The sequence below is a fragment of the Bactrocera neohumeralis genome, unplaced genomic scaffold, assembly GCF_024586455.1.
Source record: "Bactrocera neohumeralis isolate Rockhampton unplaced genomic scaffold, APGP_CSIRO_Bneo_wtdbg2-racon-allhic-juicebox.fasta_v2 ctg2830, whole genome shotgun sequence".
Classification (NCBI taxonomy): domain Eukaryota; kingdom Metazoa; phylum Arthropoda; class Insecta; order Diptera; family Tephritidae; genus Bactrocera; species Bactrocera neohumeralis.
Window position 1 is genome coordinate 1 of NW_026090375.1, and position 14,959 is coordinate 14,959.

A 14,959-nucleotide genomic window follows, 5' to 3' on the forward strand; every position below is an offset into this window, starting at 1 on the left:
AATTACATTTTAGCAAAACAAATGTCTTAAAGAAGATCATATTTATATTTTAGTTTTTTGTTTGCTCAAAATAAAACTCGCTATATATGTAATTACATATATTTTTGAAGTTTTTTTTTAACTTTTGTTGCATATTCTTTTAGAACAAATGTAAAGCATGACACAATTCCGATTTCTTTGGCGCCGCGATTTGAAGGTACCTTTGGAAAGAGGAAGTCCTCCTGATTAAAATATATATAGGGTTATAGGTACCGCACACGCTTAGTTTATGAGATATTCGACCTTAAAGTTCAAAAATTCCCAAAATTCGAACATTTCAACAAGCTATTTTACCACATTAAACACACTTTACTCACATTTTTCATTTCAAATTAATTAAATTAAACTATAAGCTTTTAAATAAATCCATATTTTACACTTTTAACAGTCTTTTTACTGAAGAAATCTTTATTTTAAAAATTACATCTTACACTCGTAATGAACATCATGTGTGTGCTAAAAATTACGACGAAATGGATTGCCATTTGATAATAAGGAAATTCGCTGAAATGCCTTTTTTCCCAAAAATTCCTCGATTCATTCATGTGGATATGTTCTTTATTTAATTTAATAAACAAATAAGCAATATTATATAGTAATATTATATAATAATATTATATACATATACAATATATACAATATATATCACCTAATATACAAAAAAACGTATTATCAAAAATAAATGGTAAGCGCTGACAGATATCTATATATATAAAAATTAATGCCATTTTTCGTTGTGACTTTATAACTCAAGAACGGACTCACCTATCCAAACCCAATTTTTAGGCTTTGTTTGGATTATTCAGTAGATGGTTTATGTTTTGAAATTTTAAGAATCGGATATCAGAGTCTCGAGAAATAGCCCAAAACGTGGACCCGGGTAACCCCAGGATGTGTTTGTACAATATGGGTAGCAAATGGAAGCTGTTGATGATTTCTATAGTATAGAGTATTTTTGATGCCGCTCCGTGACTAGAGTCTCGAGATATCGGCCAAAATGTTTCAAAAATTTCACCACACATATGTTACATTTTTTTTTATTTAACTCGTACCTACTTGGAAAGCTGAAAAGCGATCAATGTATGGTGAAATTATTTTTAAAATCACACCAAAAACCCATTTGTTTGGTCAGATTCATCAATCATCAATCATCATCAATAATAGTTTAATCATTTACTAAACGATTTGTTACCTACTTAGCTACGCTCTTTCGCTCTCAAAATTTATGAACTTTCGTCTTAACTAGCATACTTATTATTCCCACCTACAAACTTTCTTGCATTATATTTATATCAACATGTAGGTATGTATGTAGCAGGCAGATCGACAAACAAAGTAGGCTTTGAAAAGACATCGAACTATATTACGGTGCATTTATTTTGCATAGAGAAATACATGAATATTTTGTTTTTTGTAGGTATATAGAGCTTTGACTCTTAGCATTAAGAAAATTCAAATTAGGAGAATATATGACATTAGTTTTTATATATTTTTTTTTTTTAATAATTATTGAAGTTTGTGTGAATTTGTGAAAAAAATAAATATAGCGCAAAGCGAATTTCCGAGCAAAACACGGTAAGTTTTGAACTTTTGAAGTGAATTACACGAATGTATGTGTTTACCACTATTGATTTGACATAAAAAACGAAACCTCAAAATGGTTTGAGAGAGGTGAAAAACGTAATAAAGATGGCGCCGCCCACTTAGGACCAAGGTTCTACGAATAGTGTATCAAAATTAAGTGCTAATTGAGCCCAATGATAGGTATTTACCTTTTTTTAAATTTAATTTATTATTTTTTAATTGAAAGAAAAATGCCACGACCCACACGAGGAAATATAGATCGGCGGACGCGTCATGCAAATGCTACGGCATTACAAAGGCGATCACAGACTCCAGATGAACGAGCACAAGCTAATGCATCGCAGCGTGAACGTAATGCACGAAATAGATCTGTTGTACCTGAAATTATGCGTGCTGCTTTTAATTATAACAGTCAGATTAATTACAGTATGTACGGATATATTGGAATAATGGACGCAATATGTCCACATTGTGATGCGGCTAAATTTCCAGGTGAAACGCCCGGCATGTGTTGTGCTAATGGCAAAGTGAGATTACCACCATTAGAAACTCCACCCGAACCATTGTCTTCATTAATTTTTGGGACTTCTGAAAATTCGAAGCTCTTTTTGAGTCATATTCAACAATACAATTCGGTATTTCAAATGACTTCTTTTTTGGTGCTACTAACATTATTAGAGATAATTTTATGCCGACGTTTAAGGTAAATACTTAAACAGGATTGTCCCAATCAATCTGAATCATAAAAGTATTCTATAGTTTTAAAAATTATTATGCAACATATACCTAAAATTGCATACATGTTGCAGATTCAGGGCCAAATTTATCATCAAGCTGGTTCGTTATTGCCATACCCCGACGCTGATTATCAATTTTTGCAAATTTATTTTATTGGTGATGAAAATCGTGAATTGGATCAACGTTCTGCAATTGCTTTGAATACAAGATGAGAAATTATTTGTGTGCTACAAAGGTTTTTCCATCAGCATAAAGCATTAGTTCAATTGTTCAAAATTGCTCTCGATCGTATGCCCTCTGATCATCACAAAATCGTAATAAGGGCTGATAGAACACCTTTTGGAGAGCATGAAAGGCGATTCAATGCATCGACAATTGATGAGGTTGTAATTGTAATTCGTGGTGATCAGTTTCAATCGCGTGATATTATACTTCATCGTAGAAATTACCAATTGCAACGTGTTTTGGAACTTCATCGTAGTTATGACGCATTACAATACCCAATATTGCATTGGAAAGGTGACGATGGCTATAATATAAATATACCAATGATTGATCCACGAACAGGTAAATAATATTTTCAGTGTGTTGACATTTCATCATTTGTAGAAATTTCTTAAGTCACATTTTCCACTTATTTTAAGGTCTACATGTACAAAAAAAGTTAGTGCCATGAATTTTTATTCTTATCGATTGATGGTTCGTCCACAAGAACAAAACTATATCTTGAGATGTCGTAAACTATATCATCAGTACATCGTTGATATGTACGTCAAAATAGAAACAGAACGTCTTAATTTTATTCGTTTCAACCAAGCAAAATTAAGGTCTGAACAATATATTCATTTGCAAGATGCGATAGCGAATGATGCTAATATTAATGACATCGGACGTTTAACTATATTGCCATCTTCGTATATTGGTAGCCCACGGAATATGAACGAATATGCACAAGACGCAATGTGTTATGTAAGAAAATACGGTCGACCGGATCTGTTCATTAAATTTACATGTAATCCGCAGTGGGATGACATCAAAAACAATTTATTTGCAGGACAGTCGACAACCGATCGTCATGACATTACTGCGCGTGTTTTTCGGCAAAAATGTAAAGCAATTATGGATTTAATTGAGAAATTATATGTATTTGGGGAGGTGCGTTGCCATATGTACTCCATTGAATGGCAGAAAAGGGGATTGGCGCACGCACATATACTAATTTGGCTGGTACATAAAGTAACTCCGGATCAAATCGATAACCTTATATCAGCTGAAATTCCTAATCACACTGCTGATCCTGAGTTATTTCAAGTTGTCGTTAAAAACATGATACATGGACCGTGCGGTGAACTAAATATGAATTCACCATGTATGATTGATGAAAAGTGTTCGAAACGATACCCAAGGCAATTTACTTCAGACACAATAACGGGCAATGACGGATATCCGTTGTATCGACGTAGATCACCTAATGATAATGGCAAAACGGCAACCATTAGAATGCATAACCAGGAAGTTGAAGTTGATAATCGTTGGGTGGTTCCGTATTGTCCATTATTATCGAAAATATTCAACGCTCATATAAATGTGGAATATTGTAATTCTGTCAAATCCATTAAATATATTTGCAAGTATGTAAATAAAGGGAGCGATATGGCTATTTTCGGTGTTGCTGATGAGAATAGATATGATGAAATTACTCAGTATCAAATGAGTCGCTATATTAGTAGCAATGAAGCTGTCTGGAGGATTATGTCGTTTCCAATGCACGAAAGATATCCTGCGGTTGTTCACGTGGCTGTACATCTTGAGAATGACCAACGTGTTTATTTTAATGTAGCAAATTTATTGGAAATAGCAGCGCAACCACCAGCAACTACGTTAACAGCTTTTTTTAAATTATGCGAAACTGATACATTTGCGATAACTTTGTTATATTCTGAAGTGCCTCAGTATTACACATGGAATGTGTCTCCGAAAAAATTTCAAAGACGTAAACAAGGAACAGCAGTTCATGCGCATCCTGGCATTTTCCAAACAGATGCAATTGGCAGAATATATACAGTACATCCAAACAATGTTGAGTGTTTTTATTTGAGATTGTTATTAGTTAACGTGAATGGCCCAAAATCATTTCAAGAATTTAGAACAGTCAACGGTCATTTGTGTGAAACATACCGTGAATCATGCCAACTTTTGCATTTGTTGAAGGATGACGCTCATTGCGATTCAACAATTCATGATGCATCTATTTGGGCTCATCCTCAACAAATACGAATGCTGTTTGCCGTTATATTATCAACATGTATGCCATCAAATCCACTTGAATTATGGAACAAATATAAACATAATATTGCAGAAGATATTTTAATTCGTATGCGTCATCATGCAAGAAATCCTGATTTGTTGATAACTTTGGAAATGTACAACGAAGCCTTGATAATAATTGAAGATAGGTGTCTACGGATTGCAAATAAAACATTAGTACAATTGGGTATGACCGTACCAAATCGTGACATGCATGATCTGTTTGATCGTGAATTGCAACGTGAGCAGGAATTCAATTCTAATGATTTGCGTTTATTTGTACAATCGAATATAACCAAAATGAATATTCAGCAAAAACATGTCTATGACACAATCATGCAAGCCATTTCCAATAATGCAGGTGGGTTATATTTCTTGGATGCACCTGGTGGTACAGGCAAAACGTTCGTTATATCACTGATTTTAGCCACTATTCGATCGGAACTGAAAATTGCATTGGCACTTGCATCTTCGGGAATTGCTGCTACATTATTAGAAGGTGGTCGGACAGCATACTCTGCATTAAAATTGCCATTGAATATACAGGTGATTGAAACTCCAACTTGCAATATTTCAAGAAATTCTGCTATGGCAAAAGTTCTGCGATTAACGTCAATTATTTTATGGGATGAGTGTACAATGGCGAATAAAAAATTACTAGAAGCATTTAATCGAACAATGCAAGATTTACGTGGTAACCAACAGCTTTTTGGTGATGCTTTGATATTACAGCCAGGGGATTTTCGACAAACATTGCCTGTCATTCCTCGGTCAACTCCTGCTGATGAAATAAATGCCTGTTTGAAGTCATCAGTTCTGGAGATATGTACAAAAATTGACACTGAACATTAATATGCGTATTCACCTACAAAATGATCCAGCTGCCCATGAGTTTTCAGAACAATTGTTACAAATTGGTGATGGCAAAATACAAATCGACAGAACCAACGGATTGATCACTGTACCGAACAATTTTTGTACAATTACGAAATCGATAGATGAATTGATTGAATGTGTTTTTCCAAATATTCTTCAGAATTACAGAAACCATGATTGGTTGACAGAACGCGCCATTTTAGCACCGAAGAACATTCATATCAATGCATTAATTTTCAAATTCAAGCAAAACTCCCAGGCGTAGTCACGACATATAAATCAATTGACAGTGCTATGAATCAAGATGAGGCAATGAATTATCCAAATGAATTTTTGAATTCTTTAGAACCGGCTGGTATGCCACCGCATTGCTTGAATCTGAAAGTGGGTTCTTTGATTATATTATTGCGAAATATTAATCCACCAAAACTGTGTAATGGCACCAGATTGGCAGTGAAAAATTTATTGCCAAATTTGATTGAAGCTACGATCTTAACTGGTAAATCAAAAGGAGAAGTTTGTTTAATACCGCGTATTCCTATGATTCCAACTGATATGCCATTTGAATTCAAACGATTACAATATCCTGTGCGTTTATCATTTGCGATGTCCATCAACAAAGCTCAAGGGCAAACACTTAACGTTTGTGGCGTGAATTTGGAGGAATCATGTTTTTCACATGGCCAACTTTATGTTGCCTGTTCCAGAGTCGGTACCCCCAGCCGTTTGTTTATTCATGCTCAAAATGGAAAAACAAAAATTATTGTTTATCCAAATATATAAAAATGAATGCCATCTTTCTGTTGTGACTTTTAACTCAAGAATCAAATAATTAAATATATATTTTTTTTTATAAATGAGTTTGATTTAATTTTCGTTGTGACTTTATAACTCAAGCTTTCAAAAAAATAGCTATCTGTAACAAATAATTAAATATATTTTTTTATAAATGAGTTTGATTTAATATTTCACTTCATACGTATTCATTGACGAAGCACGTACAAAGTTCGCCGGGTCAGCTATAAATTTAACCATTATATGTTTCAATTCATTGTATTTTTTCAAAAAATCATAAAGTTCTGACCTTTCAATAACACCACATTCATGGTCACCCCATATATGCTCGACCAAAAAATATACAAACCACTTTATAACGAAACTCAATATATTTTTTTTATTTTGACGCAGAAAGGAGTACTATGCGAAAGTACTTTAGTCACCCCGGGTATTCGTTCGACCAGGGTTATTTTTTAAAAGCGCTGCCGAAGGCTGCCAACACAGAAAGGAGTACTACGCGAAAGTACTTCAGTCACCCCGGGTATTCGCTCGACCAGGGTTATTTTTTTAAAGTGTGGCCGAAGGCCGCCAACGCAGAAAGGAGTACTACGCGAAAGTACTTCAGTCACACAAATCACATATTACACATATACATATGTACATATGTAGAAAGAATTTTTTTATAGTTAATATAGAAAAAAGAATTACGCGAAAAAGCAAAGAAAGAAAAATTGTTAAAAATCCTACATATTTGCTATTTAAGATGTGGCAAGGCTTGTTTTACTCATAATTGTAAACAATCTAACCTTTTCAACGATGAGTGCACTAAGTGATTTTTAAATTAATAAATTTAGGTAAAATATACCAAAATAAAAGTGAAATGTGTACTTATTTCAATGTTTAGAGTGTACATATATTTAAATATACAGAGTGAAAAACGTGAAAAAATTTAGTGAAACATAGAGAAATACCATGTGTTATTAGTGCAAATTTTTGAACTTTTAATCGTGAATATTTTAAAAATTAAATGCTATTTTTATATTATTTTTGACATACCCCATTTATACGGAAATTCAGTTTTTTACCCCTCCGCCAAAGTAATCGGAATCGTGCCTAATGCATAAACATAAATTGCCAGTTATTAAACGAAACGTTTCTGAAACTTATCTGAAACAGTTAGTTGGTAAAATTATGATTTTAAACTGTCTACAGATCGAATTATATTTTCTCATACTAAATACAATATATTGCAAAAACGCAGGAAAAAACAGTTGCTGTGAAAGTATACACACCAGTTAAGTGACCTTCTGCAGTTTAAAGGTTTATGTTACAGCCTTGAGGAAATTAAATAGGTAAGAGAATATTCATATGTATACTGAATTAAATTATGTAAGTGAAAAATGCACACCGAAGTTACTCTCCGTTATTGAAAAACAATTACACCGTTTAAAATAAAGAATAATAATATACGGTACCTAGTTGTACAAAATTCGAATAATATTATACTAATTAAAGAAAGGTACTATCTGAAACAGAGTATAAATTTTAAAGAGTTTCCAGAAACTCAACAAGTATGGAAAACGTCTAAAATAAAATATTATACGTTCTTTGCAAAATATTCTAGTAGATAATTCAAGTGGAGCTCTTCTTAACAGCAAGGCACAATGTACAATTTACTATTAACACAATTCTTTGAACTGATTCCGGATAATGTATTAAAAACTCTTTACGGAGCTATGCATAACATACAATAACAGTAGAAAGGTGGTCACTCAGCCATAACTTGAACTCTGCAAATAGCGCAAGTGTCGCACTCAACATCCCAGGTCCACATAGCCACAGCATTCCACTTCTTCAACGTAAACATTTTATCCGGTTTACCTCCGTCATTATCGTTGAATTGTTTGTCCATGGAACTTTCAATATCCTCACCATCAGCCAAGAATGATAGAATACAAGATTATGACGACCGCCATTACGAAACGTCATAGTTCTGTGTTGAGAAGAACAAGAGTGAAAAACTGTCAAATGGCTTGCAAATTGTAAACAGAAAAGTAAACACTTTTGTAAATTCGCAAAATATTATTAATTCTTTCGATTTTAATGAAAAGTTTTAGTGAAGCGATTGAATATTGTTGAGTGAAAAGATTTGAATCATTTCTAAAGAAATATATCGGCCTATTGATAATAAAATTGTCTATTAAGTTGTGATTCAAATGGAGAAGACGTTTCTTGTGTTGTATATAAATATATACATATATTATAAGTTCAGATGTATCAGATGTATGAAATTATGATAAAAGAATTGTGAAATTATTAATTTAGTATTAAATATATATTTCTTTTGCAAAATAACACCCATTTTTTGGCAACTTTTAAATCGGCCGCAAAACTGAAAAAACTCGTTTTCGATCCTTTAATTGCATAATAATTATTACAACAAGCCACTGCACATTTCATTTTAAAAAATTAATATATTTATGCTTACAAATTTAAATAAATACAACAGTACACTTACACTGGTTTTCTTTATTTGAACAATTTCCACACATGCTACTCTATTTATTGTGGATGTGCCTAAAACTAATTATTATACATATTTTCTCGCAACAATATTCTAAACATTCCACTGAAATTTTTCCTGCAAAGACGAATGAATTAATATTATTTTGCGAATTTCAAAAAGTGTTTACTTTTCTGTTTACAATTTGTATGCATTTCTATGCTTGTTCTTCTCAACGCAAAACTGTTACGTCACGAAATTGTTGAACAATGTATTTGTTTTTGTAAGAATTGTCAAGAGCTAAACCGAAAAAAACTAACTGTAAACTAGTGTCGTAATCTTGTATTCTATCATTCTTGCCATCAGCCATTGCTTACAAAACTTCCTTGAACCGCCAGTAATAAAGTTTATTGCAATGTTAAAAATCCAATTCCGAGAAGAGGGTGATGCTGACACAATAGAAAACAAAACACACACAGTCGATAGATTTGAAGGAATGCAGTGTCCCAACGATTTGATTTTGAATTTTGAAGTTTAAGTGATCCACATCCTTGTTCTTTGCTGCTAAAATTAATCTTTCACTCAACCAATCGTAGTTTTTGTGGTTAGCAATGATGTTCGGAAACACTTTGTTGATGAGCTCCTCTTTTGTTGAGACGAAATTGCAAAAATTTGGCGGGAACGAAATGAATCCATTCGATGCGTCGACAGGAACATGACCATTACCGATAGTTAGCAGTTGATTGGAGCAGTGCCGTCTTAGCCTCGAGGCAAATAAGGCAAGTGCCTATGGGCCCATCGGTACTTAGGGGCCCACTAAAAAAATTAGAACAATAAATTAACTTGACTTTAGTTTTAAGGTATGTTTCGAATTTAAGCGGAGAAGTAATAGAACGTTTTTTAACATTCATTCCAATTGAAAGCCACACGGGGGAAGACATGGCTAACATAATTTTAAATAAATTAAAAAAAATTAATATCGACATAAAACATTTGAGGGGACAATCTTACGACAATGCATCAAATATGTCCGGTTGTTATAATGGGCTTCAAGCGCATATTAAAAAAAATAATCCGCTCGCACATTACGCTCCGAGTGCTGCACACTCATTAAACCTAGTTGGAGTACATGCTGTAGAAAGCTGCGTTGGAGCAATCTCATTTTTCGGATTCATGAAAACACTTTACAACTTCTTCTCGCGGTCAACTTATCGTTGGGGGACTTTGCTTAAATGTCTATCAGAAGATGCTAAAACTAAATCTGGTTCATCATTTGTTCTGATAAAGCCTTCTGACACAAGGTGGTGTGCTAGAGCTGATGCCACTAAAGCTTTATCGAATGGATATGAGGGCATACAGCAAGCTTTACATGACCTAATAAACAACTTAAATCAGAAACCAGAAGTTATTCACGAAGCTAAGTGCCTATTAAAGGATTTAAATAAAAAATAAAATGTTGTAATGTCTGTAGTTTGGAGTGTCATTCTAGCGCGGATTAATGCTGTTAGTATATCTTTACAAAACAAACAAATTGAATTAATTTCTGCAGTCAATCTTTTAAAATCGCTGTTAGACTTTTTGATCGCAGAAAGAGAACATTTTGATTACTACCTTACTAAAGCCAATGAGATTATTGATACTGAATGGACTGATGAAAACCAACGTAATAGGAAACGAAAAAAAAATACCATGAAGGAAATGTAGAAGATGTTGCGTTTAGAGGACAAGATAAATTTAAAATAGAAAGGTATTTGCCAATATTTGATAGGCTTTGTGCAGAGTTGAAAAAACGCCTTGAAGCATACTCAGAAATACAAAACTTATTTGGATTCCTAACAACGTTTTTAATAAAATCTGATGAAGAATTGAGGAATGATTGTGAAAAGTTTAGAAAGTGTTATTTCGAAAACATTGAATGTGACTTCGCTGAAGAAATGATGCATTTTAAATATTTTATACTGACATTAAACGATTTAGAATCTAACAACTTTTTGTCGGCTCAGGAGTCTTATAAAATAATTGTTGATAATATGTCACAATCTTCATTTCCTAATGTCATGACAGCCTTGAAAAAAAAAATAAAAAAAAATCACAGGGGGCCCAAGATAACTTTTCCCTTAGGGCCTTCACATGGCTTAAGACGGCCCAGGATTGGAGAACAGTTCGGAGCATTTAAAAATATTGAAATCGTCTAAACGCAAAACTTTCAATAGTTAACACAAAGTCAAATGTCACTTGACGCACGACGTATCGGACAGAAATTTAATACAAATAAAGCATAAAATATTAAAAAAAAAACATGTAGAAATTCAAAACAAAAATTGTGTTTGCGTTTTAAATACAATGTGTGTTTAAAAGTCTGCCATTTGAGCCGGTTAGTAATCTCAAGAAACGGGAGTACCGACAGTGACTGCAATAGCAACAACCAATCTAAATTATTAGCAGCTATAGCTTGCAAAAGCAACGGCGGGCAATATCTTCGAAAATTACACCATTGCAATCAGTTCGATATTAGCTTTCGAGGAATGCGTTAGGAAACTTGTGCGACGTAGTAGCAAAGCAAGTCCGTGCGCGGCAGTTCCTTTCTATATTAATTGTGTTGTTTCTACTATTGGATCACTTCATATTTGCATACGAAAAGAATTATTTCAACTTAATTTGTGAACCACTCGCGAAATTTATGTGCGAAACTCAGTCATTTCGAAACAATAACGGTCTAAAAAGTATTCTCAAAATCACACAAAATGAAGTTGCTGAAGTTTATGTCGTTTACAATACCCGATGATGAGCCTAAACCAAGTGGGATCGGTCATCAGGTGCAGTTATAAGCTAGATCAAAACAAATTATTCGAATATTTAATATTTTCTGAGTTTTTGTGATTAATTAAAAAAAAAAACTCGTTTTTTATTGATTGCACGTGCTTGCTGCACTGAGCGTATCAATGGGTTCATTGGTTGTTGGTTTCTCTTCCGCCTACACCTCTCCAGCGTTGGGATCAATGACTGACAGAAATTATACGGACTTCGAAGTAACATCACAAGCGGTAAGTTCGACAACAAAACAGCAGCGTGATATTTTCAAACTGATTGAAAAATTTTTTAATTATATAAATTTTTAATTCTCATTACAGGCCTCCTGGGTTGGCGGTGTCATGCCCCTGGCGGGTTTGGCTGGTGGCATTGCTGGCGGACCATTTATTGAGTATATGGGACGTCGTAATACAATTCTTGCTACCGCCATGCCCTTCATTATCTCTTGGCTGCTCATCGCTTGTGCTGTTAACATTGCCATGGTGCTAGCTGGACGTACGCTTGCTGGTTTCTGTGTGTGCATTGCTTCGCTCTCGTTGCCTGTGTATTTAGGCGAGACAGTACAACCGGAAGTACGTGGCTCATTGGGTCTACTACCAACGGCTTTTGACAACATTGTCGTCTTACTTTGCTTTGTCGCCGATTCATATTTTGATTGGTCCCAATTAGCTTTTCGTGGTGGTGCGTTACCTGTACCATTTTGATTCTTATGTTCCTCATACCAGAGACACCACATTGGTATATCTCACGTGGACGTGAAGATCGTGCACGGCGTGCCTTGCAATGGCTACGCGGTAAACAAGCTGACGTTGAACCAGAATTAAAGGGTATTTTGCGTGCACAGGCACATGCCGACAGACACTCATCAGGCAATCAATTGAGTAGAGTTGTTAAGACGCAACAACTTGAAGCCTCTATCCATTTCGTTGGGTTTGATGTTCTTCCAACAGCTTAGCGGTATAAATGCTGTCATCTTTTACACAGTAATAATATTCCAAGAAGCTGGTTCCACCATTGATGGTAATTTGTGCACAATTATTGTGGGTATAGTGAACTTTATTGCAACATTTATGGTAACCGTACTCATCGATCGGATCGGACGTAAGGTAAAAGGAAATGCCCACACTATATATGAAGACAATAATTTTCTAACGGTTTGTTATTCACTCATTGCTTTCGCAGATTTTGCTCTATATCTCCGATGTGGCCATGATTATTTCGCTCTCCTCACTTGGTGGATTCTTTTATTGCAAAGCATATGGCATGAACATCGCCGAGGTTGGTTGGTTACCACTGGCCAGTTTCGTGATTTACGTGGTTGGCTTCTCACTCGGTTTCGGGCCCATACCGTGGTTGATGATGGGCATGCTGCATCGGTGGCCACCGCCTTCAACTGGACATGCACATTCGTTGTGACCAAAACCTTCCGCGACATGATTGGTAAGTTTCTAATGAAATCCCACATAACATCCGGCAAACAATTAACTTGTAACCTAAATCTTTGCAGATACAATGGGCGCACATAGTGCTTTCTGGCTTTTCGGTTCCATCTGTGTGGTAGGCTTATTTTTCATGATATTCTATGTGCCTGAGACACAAGGCAAAACGCTGGAAGATATTGAACGCAAAATGATGGGTCGTGTGCGTCGCATATCCCCAGTAGCGAACATCAAACCTTTGTCTTTTAATATGTAGAAAGATGTCACTCATCGTATGATTTACATACATATGCACATACATACATACATGCTATGATGTGCATACAAATACAACCAAATACTAGTTTAAGTGCATTAATTTTAAATTTAGTAGCGCAACATGCGGCAAATATCTTGACCAGTGTGAAGTAAAGTTTGAGAAACGAAGCAGAATGAAGGTGCGCGTTTAGAATGTACGAATATAATATAGTTCTGTAAGCAGCCAGCAAGTCAAAGAAATCATGTAGATGAACCGGAAGGAAATGTGTGCATTAGGGTGATTCAAAATTTTTTTTTTTTTTTTTTCAATTGGTACTCGCAAAAATAGGTTCCTAGACACCTCTAAGAAAGCCTCTCCAAATATGAGTTTTTAATTGTAACGGGAAGGTCCTCCGCCTAACGGTTTTCTATCTTATTATTAATAATAGTTTTTTTTCATTGAGTTATAAAATTAATAAGAAATAAAGAATTTTCCCAAAAATAGTCAAATTTCAACCGCTAATATCTTTTAAACTGTTGGGTTTACGAAAAAATCATAAGAGACCATATTTTAGAGCATTCAATTTCCTACAAAACCTAATTAACAAGATATTTGTTCACGTAGTTGGAAGCGAGATATAAATTTTTCTATCTGATAATAAGAAAAAATAGAAAACCGTTAGGCGGAGGACCTTCCCGTTACAATTAAAAACTCATATGTGGAGAGGCTTTCTTAGAAATGTCTAGGAACCTATTTTTGCGAGTACCAATTGAAAAAAAAAAAAAAAAATTTTGAATCACCCTAGTGTGCATCTTTCTGCCGGTTTATGACAATTGATATTTCCAAAATTTTTAACAAGGAAAATTTAGGTGAAAAAATGAAATATATTATATAAAATTGCATTGTGTTATTAGTAGTATTTACAGTAAAAATGTAGTAGTGACCTAATTGTGTACTTTCTTTTTAATTAAAAATACATTTTTTTAATATTATTCTAATGACCATTAGTATATATTTATTAAGTTAGACGATATAACTAACAATAACAAACAAACAAAGCTAAAAAGAAAAATATGAGTAAAAATTAGAAAAACTAATAAGTTAATCATCAACCGCCTTATACACCCAGCGAAATATTTATAAAGCCACCGTCGAATTTTATATTTTTCTTAGAAAAAATGGTGTAAGCGACCACAGATTCTGCATTTTAAATTTGCGGGATGACGTGTCAATTATTTCCTATTCACTTAATATTTTAATCACAGTAGGCGGTGAATATTGAACATGAACCGTTATCTCTAAACGAAATATTTATAAAGCCAGATGGCGTTTATTTGATTCCAGTTGTTAATTTTATTGCATAAGTAATTTATTTAATTTCATAAATTTTTTTAATTGACTTTGAAGGAAGAAGAGAAAGGAAAAACAATAAGACTTCATGATAAGTTTAATCGAGATTTCATTATTATCATCATTGGTTCCTAATGTATATACTCGTATTATACAGAAAAGGCATCAGATGGAATTCAAAATAGCGTTATATTGGAAGAAGGCGTGGTTATCAACCGATTTCACCCATATTTCGTACATGTCATCAGGGTGGTAAGAAAATATTATATACCGAATTTCATTGAAATCGGTGGAGTA

At 34.1% G+C, this 14,959-nt stretch overlaps 1 protein-coding gene, 1 long non-coding RNA gene and 1 pseudogene across 2 annotated transcripts; 2 read left to right on the forward strand and 1 right to left on the reverse strand.

The window, feature by feature from the left end:
• Positions 1–2,296: 2,296 nt before the first annotated feature.
• On the forward strand, positions 2,297–4,763 carry LOC126766889 (uncharacterized). The gene is made up of 3 exons (XM_050484570.1): positions 2,297–2,928; positions 3,006–4,643; positions 4,721–4,763. The coding sequence occupies exons 2-3, from the start codon at positions 3,034–3,036 to the stop codon at positions 4,761–4,763; spliced, it is 1,653 nt and encodes a 550-aa protein (XP_050340527.1). The 5' UTR covers positions 2,297–2,928; positions 3,006–3,033.
• A 157-nt stretch (positions 4,764–4,920) lies between these two features.
• LOC126766895 (uncharacterized) lies at positions 4,921–6,070 on the reverse strand. The gene is made up of 2 exons (XR_007668969.1): positions 5,534–6,070; positions 4,921–5,446 (listed from the first exon to the last, which is right to left on the reverse strand). It is a non-coding gene; the product is annotated as an uncharacterized LOC126766895 (long non-coding RNA).
• A 5,669-nt stretch (positions 6,071–11,739) lies between these two features.
• LOC126766890 (facilitated trehalose transporter Tret1-like) lies at positions 11,740–13,423 on the forward strand (annotated as a pseudogene).
• The last annotated feature ends 1,536 nt before the right edge of the window (positions 13,424–14,959 follow it).

Excerpts from the sequence above, each read along its gene's own strand:
- LOC126766889 (XM_050484570.1), top strand. The coding sequence starts at position 3,034 with ATGAATTTTTATTCTTATCGATTGATGGTTCGTCCACAAGAACAAAAC. Across the intron at positions 4,644-4,720 it reads CCTCAACAAATACGAATGCT|AAGATATTTTAATTCGTATG; the intron begins GTTTGCCGTTAT and ends ATAATATTGCAG.